The sequence below is a fragment of the Argiope bruennichi genome, chromosome 10 (genome assembly GCF_947563725.1).
Source record: "Argiope bruennichi chromosome 10, qqArgBrue1.1, whole genome shotgun sequence".
Lineage (NCBI taxonomy): Eukaryota > Metazoa > Arthropoda > Arachnida > Araneae > Araneidae > Argiope > Argiope bruennichi.
Window position 1 is genome coordinate 25,784,568 of NC_079160.1, and position 21,824 is coordinate 25,806,391.

The window sequence follows — 21,824 nt, forward strand, 5'->3', positions numbered from 1 at the left end:
ATTACAATCACAACAAAATGTAAAAAAGTGACTCGTTTAGCGATGCTTCGCAGAACAAGTGATGAAGAAACCCTATGACATCACCGGCAGGATTAGCCTATGTTGAGCGCTTGTTTGAAGAGAACCCTTATATCAAAAGAAGTTTTGGCCAGACAGCGTTGCCGAACGCAACTCGAGGAATTTCAGCAATTGCCTACGGAATTTTAACAGTACGTAAATTGTGTTTCTATTCAAAATTATGGGGATAGAAATGAATTGACATAGATGAGCTGGTAGAAAAACGTAAGCATTATAAATAATACAATTATAAATGGCTTGAGGTGCCCACCCCCCGAATATCACGCATAGTCCTGTTTTACATCAATTCCTGGAAGAAAAAAAACTGTAAACTTACTTGTTCTCTTAACGTATTACAAATGAGATTCGAGAGTGAATTATGCCCGTTAGAATTCAAGGTTTTAAAAGGTGTAACATTGATTGTTCGCATTTAAATAAAGGTCTAATAGAAAGGTATAGATATTAAAAAGTCCTATATAATAGACCGCAGTTTAAATAGGTCATGAGTAATTTTTTTTAAAAAAAGCGTAAATTTAAAAACATTTTAATTTATTCTTTCTAACTTCAAGGAAGTTTTTAAGTATGCATTATACAGAAAGAGATGTCTGGTAAAAATTTCAAATCGATGTCTAAATTAGAGCGGGAGAAAAAAACATCAAATCTTTCGAAGCACTTGTATATCAATCCAAACTAGTGGACGCTTTTTTTTTTTTTTTCCCACCAAATCTGATAAATTTTGTTTCAAGATCTCATGATATAATATAATGATCGATTTTCAGAAAAAAGTAATGAAAATGAAATTTGAAGTTAAAATATTTGGTCTCAATAAATCAAAGCATTTTTCGATTTTCTAACCAGCACTATATAATTATGTTTTAAGAGAAATAATCGCCCAAGTCTTTTTTCAATCATTATAATGTTACCTGCAATTGTTGAATAACAATAATAAAATAGGATTTGTATATTGTATTTTTATATATGTATGGATATGGTATATATAGGATTTATATATATAGCTCTTATAAGCAGATAGAATAGCACTTATAAGCAATTTTCAAAAAATAATAATAATAATAATAATAATCCGAAAAATTTGAATTTTTCGAAAAATAATGAAGTTACCTGTCTGAAATTTTTATCAGACATTTCTTTGTGGTATGTAATTAGGCGAAATTTCAAAATTAGTTAAGTTTAGAAAAATATTTTTCAGTATCATAAAAATTTATGAGTATTATTTTTTAGTGGGTTTAGAAAAATATTTTTCCCATTCTTGCATTAAACTAAAAGACAAAGAGTAAAATACTTTTCTAAACCCAATCAAAAATAATAAATATTAATGGCTTAACATTTTTAAAAATTTTTTATTCATGTCATAAATTAGTTATTTTTACATTCAACAGCTCATTGTATAGATCTTTTAAGCAACTTTGCACCTCTTCTCTCTTATCCATGAGCAAAGCCTGTTTCAGATGCCAAACCAACCAAATTACACCAATAAAATTGATGTTATGTATTTTTAAACATTTGGAAATTTTTCATGACTATCTGATGCAATAACATTCGTCAAAGATATGCATATATAACTTAATAATGGATGCTTACAAATGAAAAAAAAATTAATATTAATCTGATTTGAAAGTCATAACATAACACCATGGATGTTAAGGTAGTGTGAAGCAAATACACATATGTATATACTTCTTTTTCCATTAAGGATAATTATTGTATCGTTTATAACAATTTAGATTTAAAAAAAGTGTTATGATTTGATTGATTTACTATAGAAAATAAATTTTTACACTAACCAAACACTTGCTGTATTGAATTATATATTTAATATATCATTTATGATATTATTAAAATGCAATAAATCTAAGAAATTAAGCACTTTACCAAATGTAACAGCTATTCACAAATTAAATACCAAGAGATTTTAAGTATTGTCTACAAATATTAATTTGCAACTTAATTATTTAATACAAATTAAATAAAATGTGTTTGGAATTGCATTATACATAGATGTTTTGCACAATATTTTAAAAATCTATTTTCTCAGATGTTGCAAAAAAAAAAAAAAAAAAAAAAAAAAAAAAAAAAAGATTTGAAAAGACATGAAGTAGATGAATAAAATGCCTTAGTGAATGCCTCGCAATGGGGAAGGGGGGGGGGAGTATAAAGTTTTTAGAAGTGAGAAGAAAGTTTCAGATAAAAATTGCTTGAATTATTTCAAGGAAGTTAATATTATAATATTTTATGAGAATTCACCAATAATAAACAAAAGATACATTAGATTAAATAATAAACATTTATTACATCTAGTAGGTGAAGCACAATAGTCAAGCACAATAAGATACAAGAATATTCACTTCAAAGTAAGAAATGTTAAACGAGACTACAATCACACAAATATTTCATATCTGAAGAAAATACCAAACTATGCCATCAAAAAGTTATGAAAGTACTTCACAGTTACATTTTACAAACTACAGGGTGTGGAGAATTTAAATTTCACAGTCTAGATAAATTAAATTAGGCTAATTTCACAGAGCCCTGTCAAATTTATAGAACAAACATTATATATAACACCTAAATATAACATTTTAAAATACCCTTGTTTTTAAAACACAATATTAATGATTTAATTAAAAAAAATTACATTTTTTTCAATTGCATAAAATAAAAAAAGTTGTGACAAAACTTTATCATTACAGATTTTAATTTCAAATTTTCAAATATTTCACAGATAAAAAAAATATACAAACATATACAAACTACAAAATATCACAAAATCAAAAGAAAAAGCACTTAATAAGATTATATCTAAAGAAAAATAATACAAATTTATTTTGTTCATAAATACGTACTCTTCTACCAGCATTTATTTTTTTAATATCATACATCTTTCATCAACCAGTTGTTTCATACAAAAATAAGTTTAATTCCCTATAAAAACAAACTACAAAAATAAGTCCACACCCTGAATTCACATTGTTCCCAAAAACTTAGCAATACATGAACCGACTACTGCCGTAATAGTACCAAAATGTATCACAGACCTGCATGCGTTTTATATCAGACTCCCATTAATTAATTCATAAGTAACAGACTCAAAAATACTGAAATAGGTATTAGTGAGATAGATGAAAGTACAAACATATGACAGTAAATTGCCCTCCACAAACAATGTAAAGAAGAAATAGAATTCATTTTTAAAAATAAGTACCACTACTCTTTGCATTTTAATTTCATGAAACAAATATATACATTGCCAACATAAAATTTTGTATTATATCTGATAACTAGGCATATTAGCAGAATGATTTAAATAATTTTTAGTTTAATCTAATTAAGTAACAAAAAAATCATCTTGAATTCACTGATAATTTTAAGTACAATTCACTGCTTTAATTTGATTCGTAGTGATTTTTAATGATATAAATTAAGATAGCAAATGACAATCATTAACTTAAGATATGCCATAATTTAAATGATTTAATAGTTTTCCCTAAATACTAATTTTCAATACTTGTTAATTTCATAAGCAGCAGGATTAAAAATCCAATTTGGAAATTTAAACTTTTAAATGAGCAATTTAATATTGAAAATATTTGAGTAATATGAGTTGTAATTTTTATTTCAAAATTTTTGTTACCTTTATTTAATATGTACTTATATTTGGACCTTCTAAAAAGACAAGACCTAAAAGCAAATTTCTAGTTTTATAGCATAATGATTAAAAAATGTAAAGAAACTTGTAAATAAAGCACAAATTTGAAATATTAGGATTATGTAATAGTAGCACTATTAAACTAAACTAAATGCATGGCATGACTTTTCTACAAAACATAATTCAAATACAAAAAAAAAAAAAACATTAACATAGTAACAAAATTGGAAATGTTTACCTGGAAAAAAACATATAAAGGGACAATTCACAGACCTCTATATACAGAAAGAGTGGGCAAAATGTAGACTACACGCTAATTCTAAAGAAAAATTAACCAAGTAATCATAACTGGAGAAAATACCAGTGTTAGGTATTGGTACCTTGCTACAAGGCTACAATTAGGAAATCAATTTAAACTGACAGTCACAAATGTCTAATTCTACTTTATACCTAATCTAACAGAGGGTCAAAAACCCATTAAAATGTTTAAAATAAAATAAGATCCATAAAAATTTCATTTTAGATGTCATGATTTTCTAAATAAAAACATGTTTCAAAAAGTCATTTTGTAAATGACATTTTTTTACTGCATTCTAGTGATTTAAGAAGTGGCGGATATAATAGCTTTGTATAAAAGCAAAGGATCATTAAGAAAATTGTAAAATTTATTCAAAACTGTAGGGCAGGATTGAAGCAAAATAGTCATTGATGCTCAATGCTGGCAACAAATTAAAAGAAATTCATTAAAATTACATAAAATGTAAAAGAAAATTTAAAATATCTAGAAAAGAGTGAATCATTTAGCATTTCTTTTCACAATTTTTCACAATCAAAGTACAGTCAGCCAATGCTTTCAGAAATGAATGCTGTCGTTTTATAGTAAGTTCTCATTTTTCAAATAATTATAAATTGTAGTTTTAGAAAATAATTATATGAATAGCCTATATTTGGCACGGAAATTCTTGTATATATTTTTAAAATTAATGCTGGCTTTCTGATCTATATCAAAAAATGGTACCAAAAAGGAAGTTCCCATATATTTATTTCCAAGAAATTTTATGTGTATATCATTTCAAACTATTTTCCTAATTAAAATGTATTCATTTTGTTCATGCTTTGTTTATACAAAGATAAGTACTCATTTTAAGTACTTTTCATTTTAGTATTAAAATCTTAAAAAATTATTTAAGATCAAAAATATTTTATTAGTCTAGACCTGTTATCATTATCTTTAAAATGATATCTTGATAAAAAGATAACAGGAATTGTACCTCATTTTGCAAGCATGGCGCTTAATATTCTTAAAGCATGCATTGACTGTACTTACATGGCAAAGTATTGCAATAGTGCAAGCCATTATTTAAAAAAAATTGTCAAAAAAAATCACAGCAAAATTAAATATTACTATTGCAAACACTACTAGAAAGTTTGGATATGTAATTGTTGTGGCTCAAGAATATTTTAATAGCAAGTTGAGAAGTTGAGTGTAAAATGAAAATAACTTGAAACACATACATCAAATGCAAGAATCTGAACAATAAAAGTTAGGAGTGTAAATGCCACTCAAAAGTCATATGAAAATTTTTGAAAAACATCAGATCTAATACATATGTAAGAAATATCTCAAACGTTAGAAAGCAAAATCAGATACATTAATATGACAGTGGTATGGAATATATAAAATAAAAATGCTATCTCAGATTCCAGAAGTCAAAAACAAAATATGAAAAAAAATCAATATTCAAATGCATAAATCACAGGCATAGATTGGCCGTTGAAGAAAATACTTAATACTCGTGCAGCATAGTGCGATGAGGATAAAAAGGTAAAGTATAATTTTTTAAATATAAAATCAATATCTTCTTGAATAATTTGTAAGCATAATTAAAACAATTCCATATTAAAATGAGATCATTAAGTCCTAGGATAGGCCAAAAAATGTAGAAAGATTTTAAATTAAAAAAATAAGGTCAATATTATTTTATTTATATTCATGAAGATATAAAATGAATAAAAAAAATACTGAATTCATAGTTTTTTTTTCATTTTAACAGACATATTGGATTAAAAATATAATATGCTTCAGTTCACTTAATTTCAATCAACTACTATATTTTAAACTCAATTAACCATTTGAGGCCATGCTCATTTTCATCAGACTATGCTGCCATCAAAATAAAAACAATAACAGAAAAATAATACATAGAATAAAAAAGAACTTTTCAAGATATTATATATCACCAGCATGTCGCTTCTGAGCACCGAAAAAAATCTAAATTTACTTTGGATGTTTTAGAAGCTCAGCATAGCTGCTAACTGTGCTTTGGTTGCTGTCCATGAAAGGACCCAAACTCTCCTGGGAAGAGTTTGGCTCAAACGGAGACTGCTCGACTTCTCCCGTTGGTGACGTGGGGCTGATTGGGTCATTCGGTACATCGACAACAGCGTGGGCCACTTGATTTAAAACATTGGCAGCATGATTGCCAATATCATGGCGACGGTTGTATTCAATAATAGTCGCAGGAGTGGCCTGTCCAGAATCCAAGGGAGTAGAAGAATCTGGGATATCTAGGACAACATGTCGAAAATCTTCGCGCTGCTCCATATGAATGGGTGTGCCTGCGCGGGTCGGAATTAGAGGTTCCCCCGCATCACGTCTTCCATCCAGACACTGGTCATGCAGACTGTCAGCAATGGAACTGGTAATTGATCTTCGATTTGGTGTTTTGAGAGTAAAACCAGAAAAGATGCTACCTTCCTTTTTGGGTGTACCAGGAACATTCTCAGTGCTAGATCCAATAATCATGTTGAGAAGCTTGGATCCAGGGAAATTGCTTAAGAAGTTTAAACCTGACTGAGAAGTATTATCACCATCCCCATTTACGTTTATTTTACTGCCGGCGATTGATCTGAATGCAGGAGACAATTCATTTGTTGGACTTTGAGGTGGACTGTTATAGTTGTTGTCGTCATTGTCTTCCTCCAATATAGTCTCCATCGGCAAAAATTCACATTCTTCAGGATCAATGCTGAAAAATGAGGAATAGTGAAATTTTTCATAATGCATTTAAAATAGCTCTATTAAACTCTATAGCTCTATTAAAACAAAATACTGTAAAATATCTTTACAATGTTGTTCAACGTTCAGATTGTCGTAAAATTCCCTGGAGATAACAATATTGTGAAATATCTTACGCTTTACTTAAGATGCCGAAGATAAAATGCATCTGCATTCTACTTCAGATGAAAGCTAAATTATTTTAGCTAATATGCTGCTTCTTATTGACAAATTTACTAAAACTGTGTCTGTGAAAACGTTATGAGAAATCTACTAAATTTTATAGCTAAAGAGAAGTATGCATCATTCAAATATTATTTCTCAAAGTTTTCAATTAAAAAGGTTTAAAACTAGTAGAAAAAGCATTATTAATAAATATTACTTTTTATAAGACATCACTGTTTTATGTATTAAAAAATTTCCAGATTTAATATCTAGCATAATACTTTCAGTTAAATGAATTTTCATGGATGTTGAGAGATAAAAATGGGCCTAAAATAGAGGATTCTATGCACATTGTTTTCTGAAGAAAAAGGAAGCATTTATTTCTGAAGAAAAAAGAAACATAGCACTTGCTAAAGCAACATTTTTCACTAAATTTGAAATCCTACGATTAAAAAAAATTAAAAGAATATTTATTTGTATAAATTTTATCAACTTAATTTATATACAGATTAAGTCGTACTTTATAAGTATAAAAATTTAGAAGATAGAAATTTCCTACTAAAAACAGTTGAAAAATTACAATGTACAAGGTGCAATTGAAAGGAAGCAACTATAGAGCACTTACTCTAAATTGACAGCTGATCCGAGATGAGGCTGTGTTCTCAACATAAATGAGGACTTAGTATATGGCAGCTGTGGCTCAAGTTCATCCCAGTACATATCCTTCACCAAACGTGGATGTTTATGATGCATTTCATCCACAATCATAAATGAAACCTATAATATTAAAATTCACAGAATTTACTTAATATAAAATCAAAATTAATACAAAGCAATTGTACCAATAAAATACAAAGGTATGGTTTGAAATTAATTGGATCAATGTTTTCAAATTTTGAATTCTTTGATATTACAAACTTCAATGTATGTCTGTTCTTGTTTTCATTCATTTAGAATAACCAGGGGTACTTGTGTAATACATTAGTTGATTGATTAACCTTCAGGAACCCAATAAATTAATTTTTAAAAAAATAATAATTGCTAAATTTGTTTTCCCACATGTAATCATCCATCTCTCTTCAAATTCTCTCCACATCTATACATCATCAATATAGATTTGTTTGCACAATAAATAAATCTGCTACAAGTTTTCTAAGCTTAAAGAAGTATTTTACATTAACATGTTGCTGTTTCTGAATACTCGGTTCTTCTGATGCAATATAAATGAATAAATCACTTTCGACCTAACTCCTATCCAAGCAGAGTAATTAGAGAAAAGGATATCAGAAAGAACCAAGTATTGCTTATTCTTGACTTGCTTGTCATCTGCTTAACACAAACAGTCCCATTATCTTAGATCAACATCATGTAAATAGCCTAAATGAAGTTTTATTACTAAAATTATTAATGAAGTAGAAAATTGCTTATAGAATATTTATCGGAAAAATAGATTTAACCTCCAGAAAACAGCATACTTCATACTTTAATATTTATTGGAATGTGAGGCACTTTATCAAAAGTTGGTTGATTTTAACTGTTCTACAAATAAGGCTAAAATGCAAATAAATAATATTGCTTAAGAACTTACAAAGATTGCATAAACCTATTTTTCATACAAAAAAACACAGTTTTTATAAAAAGTTTAAAAATATTTAAATATTTTTAATTTAAATTAAAATATTCTACATTTTGATTTGGTGTATAATAATTTCAGAACATTTTATTGAAAAATTTTTCATAAAGAAATATTGTGGCTTTTATTAACTCTTAATGTCAATATCTTAATTTAGATTTTAACATAGAATAAAATGCACATATATGAATGCTAAAAAGTAAAATTTAGCAAGAAATTTATAGAAATAAAATTTCAAAGCATCCAACTATAAATCATACCTGCAAATTCCTGTCAAGACACCAATTTAATTCAAAATCATCATCATCTTCCCCAAATGGATTAATGAGTTGTTCTGCAACCTACAGAAAGTATATAAATATAATGTGAGAATATTATTCGTCTGTTTATTTTACATTACAAAAAATATATATTTCAATCACCAATAAAAATCATTATACCAATGTAGCAATACTTTAGGAATTTTTATTACATATTAAAAATTCTAAATCTCAGAAAATTTTTAAAAACTCGGTACTTCTGAACGCATACTTTTTTTATAATATATTTGAAAAATAATTCAGTATTTAAAGATAGATATTAGCCTAATTTCATTACATACTGCAAGAAAAGGTCTCAGCAATTTTTTCAAAAGAAATTATTTACATATTTCAAAAAAGGTTATAATGTATCGTTAAAACAAAACAAAAATCTTAGTTGATCCAACTAACAAAACTTATCATTGCTAAAAAGCATCTATATTGATACAAGTCAAAAAATATTAAACCAACTGCATTAACAATATCTAAAAAAAAGCCACTGTAAATTACTAAAATTTTAATAATAGATCAGTACTTGTAAAGTTGCTCAATTGATTTATTTATTAAATAATTTTTGCAATTTCATAAGTACTTTCTTATTCACAAGTCAATTTAATTCATATGCTGTTAATGTTATTTCAGATATAGCAATATAGTGACTTTTTTTATTATACATTTTAAAAAGTTGTTTGTCCCATTTATATGAAGTAATGATTTTAATTTCACATTTATCTGAGTGTTTTTCCCCCTCTCTCCTTAAACGAAAAGTTTTAGAGTTACAAATAATAAATTTTGATAGAAATAATAAATAATAAATTTTGATAGAAAATTGCTGAATTAGATTCTTCAGTATATTTATTTCATATTTATTGCAAGATATTGAACAATTATTATTGTCAAAATTTATATTTTCAATAAAACATAATAATAAATTCCTTCAAAGAATTTTTGGAATTTCTTCTAAATGGAATAATAAATGATATTCCTTGTTTAGATCACTTTTTAAAATTTATTTAATTAAATTAATCTTCATTTTTTAGCTTAAAATTCTACACTATGTGTTACTTCATACCAAAATTAAAGCTATGTTTAAATAAAATAAATTTGAATAATTTTTTGGGGAGGGATAGAAATGAACATTACAGTGCTTTTTAAATAATTGGCTTAAGTCTTGAGCAATATGAAAAAAAATTTTATTTTAAAATTGATGCTCTACAAGGCAATTCTCAGTTCCTATTTCTGTTTTCTGATCATTTCATTTAACAATTATTCAAAATATAACAAAGTTGTCAAGATAATATAATGATATGAAGTTTTTTTTTTTTTTTTTTTCTAATTCTGAAATGCATTTGAGCAATTAAAAAGACACTGAAACCGAAATGCTAGTTATGTGCTTTTTATCACTAATTATTGGTTCATACCTTTAACCACCCCATGTAAAAGAAAAACTGCAATATTGTAAATATTGGAATATATAAATCCACTTCATGGCCAGGATAGCCTTTTTCAGGATCCAAATATTGTCTCCCCATAACTGTTGCCAAAAAGTATGTGTAAATAGCCAATGTAACCACCTGGAATAAATGCAAACAAAAACAAAATTAGTTGAAATAAGTATTAAATATTTTATTAGAAACTTATCAACCAAAATACTAGACTACAAATTAAACTTTTTAAGTAATGAAAAACATCCAGACTGATTTTAAAACATTCATAGTATGAAAAGAAGGAAAAAAAAAAAAAAAAGACAACACAATAGGGAAAATATATATATATACAAAAAAAATACCAGATTTTCAGTTTTCTTCCCTTGTCAGCTTTAATAAGTATCTGTGATTAGTATATAAATAAATATTTGTGATAAGTATCTAAAAAAGTGATTAGTTTTTACTTCTAACCACTTTTTTTAATTTCATTTATTTATTAGTATCAAATTAGTCACAAAACAAGAGAGGACTTTGTCTCATTTACGTTTTGAATAAAATAAAGTAATTACATATGGCATTCTGATATATAATTTAAAAATCATGAAGTTTTTTTTTTATATATGAACTAGTACACAGTCATAAAATGAACAAGAAGAAAGATCATTAAGATAGATGCAATAAAACTAGAACAGACAAGTCTAGTCATAAATCAACAGGAAAAAGATATTAATCTTCTCAAACATATAATTTAAATTAATATTTATTAATCAAATTATCATTTAAATTAATATTTATTACTCAATTACAAATTGCCAATAATGATTTTTCATAAGAAAACAATAATTCAATGCAGCTTTTATTATTTTTGTATTAATTTTTATGTGGTTATATAAATGTGATATATTTATATATGTAATAAATTTGAAGTGCACTTTTAACTTCCGAGTTATAACACTTCAAAAGATCCAATTTAGAAGTTGGTTTTATTATTAAACTGTTGTGCACACTAATTTTTAGTTTTGTCAGTTAATCTCCCTTCTGAGCTATTAAAAGATACCAAAATGCTCTTTCAATCTCTTTTTTACTCATAATTTCTCACTGGAAAAACTTTGAATCACATTTTTGTCCAATGGTCCCAAATTATACCCACTAAAAACCTGAAGAGTAAACTCATTTTTAACCATGCAAGTTTCATGTTAAAAAAATTGATTTATGGTTTTTCAATACAGTATTTTCTTTAAGATCACGCAACAGAACAGCATTATTTATCTTTTTTATTACAAAGGTAGTTTTTAAGCAGCTACTTTAGTACTTTTTGGTGTTCAGACTATAATAATTTTTATTCAGTGTTCCAAAAGTTATACAAAAGAATTACCTGTGTATATACCAAAGGGATGCTGACCCAATCATAGCTAAAAAGCATCCCACAGTTTCCACGGAAGACATGCATCTCCTAAAGATAAAGAGAATATATATATATATTAAAGAAAATCTCAGAATTTTGATAACAAAACAATCATCTTATTTATAAACTAGATAAATTCAATATAAATATTTTATGCATTTAAAAGTGCACAATGTATCATGTTTTTTTAATTGGAGTTATTTTTTCTTAAACATTTAAGAAAACTAATTATAACAATACAGATCTTATCATTTTAAAATTAGGAATGGCAAATGCATAAAATACATATTTAAAATTAAGAATGGCAAATGCATAGAATACATATTTCAATATAAGGAAAAAGTGCATACCTAATACAAAAAGTTCATTAAAAAATGATTTTCAACATATTATACAGCTTTTAATGAAAATAATCAAACTTTCCTTGTCATAATACCAACATGAATAGACTCAAGCATTAACTAAGTTTTACTAGGGCATTGTTACATACTTTTAAGCAGAATTACAAATATCATTCCTTCTGTCTACAAAAAATTTTTTTAATGAAGCACAAATGCAAATGAACTTAAATACATTAAAAAGAGTACTTGAAATGAAAAATCTAATAGAAAATTAATCCTTGAAGGAGAATATAAAATGTAGAAATGATGCACATATAAGCAGTTAACTATCTAAAACCCAATATAAATTTATGGAGAGCATAATGTCTCAGAATAAATGATTTAAAACTATTTCACTTCTTAATTTCATTTTATTCACTTTAAATGCATTACTGTTTAATATTAAGGAGTGGATTTCAGTTTAGAAGAAAAGGAATTAATAGATGGAACATACATCTAACAATGCTTGAAGAAGCACATCATCTTTGATACGCCCTTCTTTCCTAGCTCTTGCAGCAAGAGCCGAAAACCATTGTGCTGGAACCCACCATTTACCATGAGTCACTTGAATTTCATCATAGACTCTTCTTTCCTCTTTGGTCATAAGACCTACAAACATAAGAAATTAAATTTTTAATATTCTGAAAAGTATTAACCACATACAATACTACAGTTTATGTTATTGAAGTTTGATATCAGAAAGGAAGTAATAAGTAAACTAATATAACATTTTCAATTCACATTAAACATAACAAGATATCATACAAAATAAATACTTTGAACAACTCCATGTACAATTAAGAAATTTCAGTAATCAAGTTTCACAACTGAATTTATACATTAATTATCAGCAAAATTAATGTATGATGAACCTTACTCTTTACAATTTTCTTTCTGAGGGGATATTTAATATCCAACATTATTACAATTAATTATTTAATTAGTTATTCACCCTTTGAGATGCGAACACTCATGCAAAGAGATTATGCCACATTTGCCAAGTGGCATTTGCAATTCTATTAGTTATTATAATTTTTTAACTGAAAAGATTGTAAATTTCTTTTAATTTATTCCATGAAATATTACTGTAGTTATATATAAAATGAATATATTTTGGGTGAAATATATTTAAGATACTGCTTTGTAAAAATAATTTGACTTTTTTTAAACAATAATAATCTATTAGTAATATGATAAATTTATTAATCAGCATACAATGGCAAAGCAGTTCTTTAATTATAAAATAAATATTTTCAGCGACATACAATATTTATATCTAACTACATAGAAATTGAACTATGCATTCAAAGAAAAAAAATTGAATATATAATTTTTAAACAAATTTTTAATCAAACCGTAATACCTACCAAAATATTATAGCTTGGATTAATTAGTTCCATTAAAATAAATACAGTTTGCAAGATAGTCATGCTTGTGTAGCATACATTTGATAAATAGCCATACAAGCTTACTCTCTAATGAATGTACAAGTATTAAATTACTTTACTAAAATGTATAAAAGAACTCACCAGATTCTTCCACGTGATCAAGAGTGGGAAATCGTTTTTTCACTGATGTACTGACAGACTGGAATGTTAAAACACTTAAAAGATTCAAATAGCGGGCTAAAGTTCTTCGAATCATCTTTCCTCTTTCATCTGAACCATGCACATAGGCTGCAATCAGCATGGAGACTCTAAAAAAAAAAAATGAACTTTTAATAATCCCATCAAGGAACATCACCTCTAAATTTTTTACTCAAATTTTACATCATTATCTATATTATAAAAAGATTAATTAAAAGTAAAAAAAAGTAAAAATAATGGCCACTATTCAATCAAAAACAATCATTTATATCATTTTTTCAAAATTTTTAGAAAATTGATGACTTGAGATTTTTATTACATTATTAATAATTCAATATATTTAAATAGCTATTAAGAACTTATCAAAATCACATGAAAAATTAGATATAAGCGTTTTAGTCACATTAAGTTTGCACACAAAGAAATGTATCAAGCATCATCATTTTCAGTGAACCTACATGTGTGTGAATCAGTGCTCCACTGAGCAGACTGTTTAACAAACACCTAGTAAATTTATCACACATATACCTGTGCATCTCAGAACATTTTTGCTAAAATCTTAATTAAAAATTTAATTTAATTTTTACATTAATTTGCAATAACTTCTAAAAATAGAAATGCAAAAAAAAAAAAAAAAAATGAATTTTACAGCATTTTAAACCTTAAAAAACCTTAACAATAACAATTTAACAGCCATGCAAAATTTTTCTGAATTTTGGCAATTTTTATTTTTTATTTTTTCCCTAATTTCTAGCAACAGATAACATTGCTTTTCTAAAATTCAAACCATTTATTGTTTTATCAAATATTTAAATGCATACACATAAAAATATATCCGAGTTAACTTATATTATATGTAACCAAAATTCCTGTGGGCCAGTTAAGTCACTAAAAGTGCTGGTACAAAATAATGTAATAATTAGAAATTTTTTTTCGCATTGCTACATAAATTATTATCGTACAAATCATTCAAATATAATACCCCTCACACTGGTAAAAATCTTGGTAAAATATAATTTTATAAAAATAAACATTTAAATGTCAATTTAAAAAATGTAAGAAAATACAATGACTCATTTTTCGATACATTCTTTTGCACTGCAGGTTGGTTTGGTTTAATGGCACTAGAGCCATACTGCACTAACAGAAATTTTATAGAATATAATTGTGGATAGAAATTTTAGTGCATTTAAAATTTAGAATTATAAGAATATCAAAGTATAAATTGAGTTTTAACAGCAACACTATCAATCTCACCATTTGAAATTTTACAAAGGTAAGAAAAAATTTGAAATTTTTAGGATCAATAATGAATATTTGTCTCCCCCCCCCCATATTTAATATGAAAATGTCACATTTCCTTACTAAAAGTGAAAAATTACAAATATATAATTTTCTTTTGCAAAACATGGAATATTGAAATAGATAGTTAAACAACATAATATGTCAATCAAATTCACTTCATTCAATATATTTTATCAACTTTTAAACTGACTCATTTCCAGTTCAAATGATGTAACAGACATTTTAAGAATGCATAATGATCCAAGATAATTTACAAACGCAAAACTACACAAATTTTAAAACGTTTTAAATGCAGACGGAAGTATAATAATGCATTTTATACATTTACTTCTATTACAGTATTAAGAATTTAGTTATAAGATATTATTTTCACAATTTTCACTATTACGAACCTTACTTATATTAAATTATACTTGACTTTTCAAATGTTAGATATAACACCCTCTTGTTCTGAAAGTTTTTATTTGAACTTGATAAAATTTTACCAATTTTATATTGCATTTAACATACCCCTGCTATTTTAATTATCCCCAAATAATTTTTTTTTAAATCATAATTTTTCAACAAACAATCTTTGGACTATTAAGTGATTATTTTTAAAGATTTAACTTTTGATTACAAGCATACATAACATAAGAATAATTAAGAGAAATCTTAATGGAATTGATAAGATGGCATGATTAAAACTGAGATTACATTAACCATTTCTATTGAAAAAAAAACACATTTATTTATAAATATTCATAAAAATAAAAACATTCTTACTTGTCAGGCCATGGAATCGCTAAGTATTGTTGCCACCATCTCCCTACGACTATTGATACATAAAAACCCAGAACAAATGACAATGGGATCAAATTTGTGAATGCTTCACAATATATGGTGAGTTTTTCAAATACCCTAAAAAAAACGAAGAAATCCACAAAAACTATATTTAATATAACTGCTAAAGAGTAATTTTTTCAGATATTCTAAATATCACAGCAATAACTAATTTTATCAAACATTTTTTTTAACTCAAGAATTTGAAATGTAAAATAAACCTTACAAAATAATAGTTGAAGCTTTATTATTTTATAGTGACTAGTATTCATTTAAAAAAAGATCATAAAATAAGTATAAGTATAGTCCAGCAGACAAAGGCCAAAGAAAAATAATTTAAGATTTCTTATTACAAAATGGATTAAACTGAAGAATTGCATATGTTCACTAAATTGTAATTTGCAGAGGTGACAAACCACTACATAAGGTAATCTAAATGAATTCATTAATTGATATTTTAATTGAGTTTTCTACTTTTTAGCATAATTTGTAATCTGGCAAAAAAATCATTTCACTGAAAATGCCATGTTCAAAAGAATCACTTCCTCAGAATTAGAAGAAAAGCTGCAATGGAAAGAAGGAGAATAATTCTAAGCAATATTAGGGTCAATAAATTAATTATCAGCATTTAAACTGACATTAAAAAACTTAAAAATAAAATTCTTTCATGAGGAGACGAAGAAAAGATGTTTCACTTTAATGCAAGAACTTTGTTTTCTCTTACCTTCTCCTTTCTATTATAATATTAATATAGCATACATATTTTCAAAAACAGCAATGAAAATATAGTATCAATAGAATTTTAATAGATTAAAAAATTTTGATTCAAAAATATTCCCCGTCTGAAAAAAAAATTTCATAAATATTTTGGTGAACGAAATACATTGAACAAGATTTTTAAAAAATTACTTTACTCGTATATGTTTTAGAAGTTTCAGGTGTTTTTAATGCAACATTATTTTACAAGTGTTTTTCTTTACTTTTATTTCTATTCTGATTAGCATTAAACTCTAAATATGTAATTACTGGACAGGTTTGTCTTGAATATTATAAAACTATATATATTATGATTCTTCTTTATAATTTCATACACCAATATTCAAAAGAAATTCTTTAACACATACATGTTTGATATTTAAATTAAAAAAAAAAAAAACATGGCCACTATTATGGTACACTCTTTCACGGTTACATTTTAAACATAAAAAGAATTCTAAGTTATTAGCATTCTTTTTGTCTAATGTTTTTGAGTAATTATAATCTTAATGTTATAATTAATAATAATTTTTTAAGTTTTTATCAAATAGAATAAGAATTTAGAATAAAATTAAGTTATTAATATGTAAGAATTTAGAAGTAAATCATTAAAATAATTGTCCTAAGATATGATCCTTAATTACATTGATAAGATTCTTATGTACATTTTGCTTTACAAAATAGGTACCAACTTTCAGTTACAATTATTCAGAATATAACAAATAAGCTCAAAAATATAAAAACTAATATATGTTTCAAAACATATTTAATAGATGAAGCAAGATAAAAGTTATTCTTACGTTCTTTGGTTCTCTGTAAAAACATATCTGTATAGAGCACTCAAACTGTAGTACAGTCCACAGAAGATGACCATTTCACGATAGAGCAGCTTGTAAATACTCCCTCGCCACCTTAATAATAATTTAGCAAACCCGCACAGTCGGGCCTTGCTGACGTTTAATGAATATGTGACAGTCATTTTGCGAAGATTAAATAATTATCACCCTGCTTGATAGAAAAACAGAAAACTGAATTAAGTAATGATGATTTTCTTCAAAACCTATCACTGGAATTTCCTACAGAATGTTGATAAAGTAAAACAGTTTGCAAAGACAGGATTGAAGAATTGACAACAGTCTTTTCTATGCAAAGGAACAATAATGCCCCTGGATACTATTTAAGTATCAAGCTGATTCATGAGGTAGATAGCAACAATGTTGAGCCATTTCAAAGGAGCTGGCAACATGATATTCCCATTAAAAGGTAACATGGGACTATTATTATTAATTTCTTCCATTGATGGGCTGTACTTTATCCACTTTTATAGGGATGTTTTGCTGGAGGGGATGAAACTGCTTTATTCTGAAATAACAGAAAATATAATCTTCAGAATCGTTACCAAAATGTGTAGAAATTATTAAATTACTGTTCCATAATGATTGACAAATTTTTAAATATAATACCTTAACAATATAAAAATTTATAACATTTTAAAATACTATTTAATATTCACAATACTGCAAAATATCACAAAAATATTGAATAGCATTGTATATGATAACACTTATGATATGGGCACAAGCAACTTCAATCCACCAAGAGGTGTCTGCTAGTTATAGGCAATTTTTCAAAATATATAACTTATAACAAATTCATTTCAGAATTTAATCATTAGTGCTTCAATAAAAATATATAAAAAAAACCTGAATATAATACACATTTAAAAATAAATATTATGCATTCATTTTTGTTTTTAAAAAATAAAATTTAATTAATTAAATTAAATTTAAATTCATAACATACATTAAAATAAAATGAATGAAGCATTTGAATTAATTATATTAATGAAATATACAAACCAGAATTACAATTTAAGACATCAAACAAAAATAAATTATTAGAACATATTTACACATATCTCACTCAAATTTATTCAGACAAGCTGAATAAATTTGCAGCTGAAAATTCAGCTGAATTTTTTAAATCTTTTATTATTTTACAGTTTAACAGTAAAATATAATAATTTTAGTCTGTTTTAGAGAGGGGAAAAAAAAAAAACGTTAAGGTCAGTAATACATATTTAAAAAAATCGTAAGAGTGTAAAATTCTGTAACAAACGGCATGGTCTCACCTTAAATGTCTGATGAAAATACTAATAAAATAAAATAATTACTGTAATTAAATTTTAAGATATTATGTTGCTATTCATATACATAAATATGCCTATGTTCTGGTTAAAAATTTTCAAAGAATTAAAAAGTAGGGACAGTAAGCAGAACTTTCCAGAAAAGTAGAATAGTCTCCTCAAAATAGAGAAATATCATTGCCGGTCAACTGAAGTATAATTCAGATTCTATTTCAACTTCAGTTCATACTTGAATTGAATGAAACATACCTTAAATAAAACAAGTGCCGCAATCCAATTTATTGTAAGTAATAATGCGAGTGTCCTTTTCTAGGAAAAAGGAACGGACGGAAGTAATCTCTATAGGACGGAATGACGGAAGTAATCTCTATAGGAGACAGCCGAAGTTCAGAGATGACGATGATGCAATAACACTCTCCGAATCCCAAATCAACTAAAATAACTCCTTCCGATTACGATGGCGGATCTGCTATTTTAATCAGTCTCATTCAACAGTCATAGTTACACTATGGCCTAAGAGATGGCAGCAGTAGCTTCAACTAGACATCATGAACAGTTCAGGTCTATCTATTCTGTTCTAGAACATAACATATAAGCGGCACTTTCATTCCATTATTTTACCTATAATATTTCTCTTGAAATTTTGATAAAAACATGTTTTATGCAACTTTTAACACTGCTGAAACATATTTAGTCAAATCTTTACTCAAGAAGTGAATAATTATTTTCATTTCTGAATTTATAACAAATGTCGAACAAGTCTAGGTGATCGTGACCTCATTTTCCAAAAATTCTTGGATTCAAAATTGTCAATGAGAGTTGATTATCCAAATAAGAAAATGATTACTCATATTTTATATTTAATGATATAAAATGTTATTTATGTAAATAAAAACATTTAATATTCCTAAAGTGACCAATAATTGAAAATATCAATCAATTAACCCAATTATATTTTTTTCACTTATAATACCTTTAGTTGTTGTTTGAAATTGACAGATACCTTCAATATTTATTTGAATAATTATTGATTTTTATTACCGTACATTTATAATACTTCCCTTTTTTCTGAGACAAAATTTTACTAATCAACGGAAAATAAGAAATGCCGTTGATTTTTCGACTTTGTAATTTTTCTATTTATTTTAAAATAATCAGTTAAAATTTACTTCAAACAGAAAATTTTGGAGATGCTTTTATTCAAAGAATAAGAACGTTATCCTTTTAGCTTAAATAATCAAAATATAATTTATAAAATAATATAAAATAACATTTTAAATTTCGTATATGTTACGTAAAATCATACAAATAATGCATTAGATGATTAGAAGTGCTATCTAATAGAGCTTAAATAAAATTTTCAACAATTAGGTGCCAGTCTATATCAAAATTATATCAAAACTACAAAAAAAAAAACTGACACTAACATTTTTTATTTCTCCTAATTACTTGAACAATGTGTTAAAAATTTTAAAATGGCATCTTAAAGTGTTATATTTTTTAAATTCCCAATGGCATTTTTGATATTTTGAATAACAAGAATCAATTAAAAAACATCATACTGTCAGCTTAAAAAGTTGTATTTTTTAATTTATTTTTATTCCAAAAGGCATTTTTGATATTTAGAATAAAAAGAATCAATAAAAAAAACATCTTTTTCCACAGTTCAATACACAAATTTAAATATATTATTTTAAAAAAATTCTAAATAATCAAATGATTTTAATATAATGAATTATTTGAACTTCGGCTGTTTTAAAATTATTCGGAATGTCATTCATATCCTTATTTGTCATATTTTGCAATTACAATTAAGGATTTTAGCATTTCTGTGAAAAGAAACAAATATTTTCACCGGATATTCTTCTTAATTTGATTTAATGAAGCATTGCGAGCGAAAAACATGCATTTACGAAATAGCTATAGAATATAATTTTCAATAACAATGACAATACGAAAATTAACCAAAACAAATAAAATTTACCAATTTATTTTTCCTAAACTTTTAAATTTTCTTGATTTTTTGTTGAAATTTTTACAATACTCCGTATCATTTCTTTCTTCTACAGATAGAATGCTATCTCACCTGTTAATGATAAATTACGATGGGACGAACATTCAACATCATCAAAACAATATAATCATTCATTAAAAACGGAACAACAAATAAGAAATACATTAAATGCACTGACATTAATATAAATTAATAATTAATTCAAATATCGAATTTTTAAAAACTCATTTAATACCAATTGCGCAACTTTAAAGATCAAAATCCGTAAGGTTTACGCCAACTGTCTTTCCTTCAAAACATACTACTAATATGGCAACTATATTATGCATATGACATTATATGAAAATATTAATGAAAAAGAATCAAACACATAGACAAATAACAGATAACGTTACTTACATGCACAGCGATATAGCTTCGAAATTATTAAGAACGATTTTTCAATACTTCAAGAGCAGCGATATTTCGTCTCTACTGCTTTTGATCTATCAAAAGAATGAACCGAGAGAGACCGGGAACGGAGAGAAGTAATCGTCTGACGGACATGCGCAGTAAAATATCTGCAGTAGGTAGCTAGCTTGTCGCCAGGCTGTGTCTCGTATTCTAGACTTTACTTTTTGCAGTCGACGGCTTTTTAAATTTGCTGCCAACTGTTGGGCAACTCTTCGGGATGTTCGGAAAAAACGTGGAAGAAATAATTACGTAATGATGAAGGTAGTAAATAGTTTGTACATGCTTTCATTCTCTGGATTTCAAAAGCATAACGGAACAAAAATCGATGCTATTACCTTTGTGGTGCATAGACATACATCCGTGCGGCACAGAAAAAACAATTATACAGATTTAAGCAAGTGATTAATGTTGTTTTTTTAAAAGAAAGTACCGAAGATTTTCTTTAAAATGGAATTTTTGGCACTTTTCATTTAAAGTATGTTTATTATTGTAGCAATGAAATTAAAAATATGAAAGAATTGTCATAATATTTGAATACGAGCAAGGTAAAAATTTAAAAAAAATAAATAATTGACTGTCTCTGAATATCTATAGCTCATCTTAAAAGCTCTTTAATAAATATTCTATTACAATTATATGAACAATCGAAAG

The 21,824-nt window shown here is 26.2% G+C and overlaps 1 protein-coding gene across 1 annotated transcript; it reads right to left on the reverse strand.

Annotated features, from left to right (window-relative positions):
- Positions 1–2,343: 2,343 nt before the first annotated feature.
- On the reverse strand, positions 2,344–21,295 carry LOC129988101 (bestrophin-2-like). Its single transcript, XM_056096227.1, has 10 exons — positions 21,120–21,295; positions 17,361–17,922; positions 15,748–15,882; positions 13,621–13,787; positions 12,546–12,700; positions 11,682–11,759; positions 10,301–10,453; positions 8,841–8,921; positions 7,573–7,724; positions 2,344–6,753 (listed from the first exon to the last, which is right to left on the reverse strand). Exons 2-10 carry the CDS (start codon positions 17,537–17,539, stop codon positions 6,003–6,005), a joined length of 1,851 nt encoding a protein of 616 aa, XP_055952202.1. The 5' UTR covers positions 17,540–17,922; positions 21,120–21,295; the 3' UTR covers positions 2,344–6,002.
- Between the last annotated feature and the right edge of the window lie 529 nt (positions 21,296–21,824).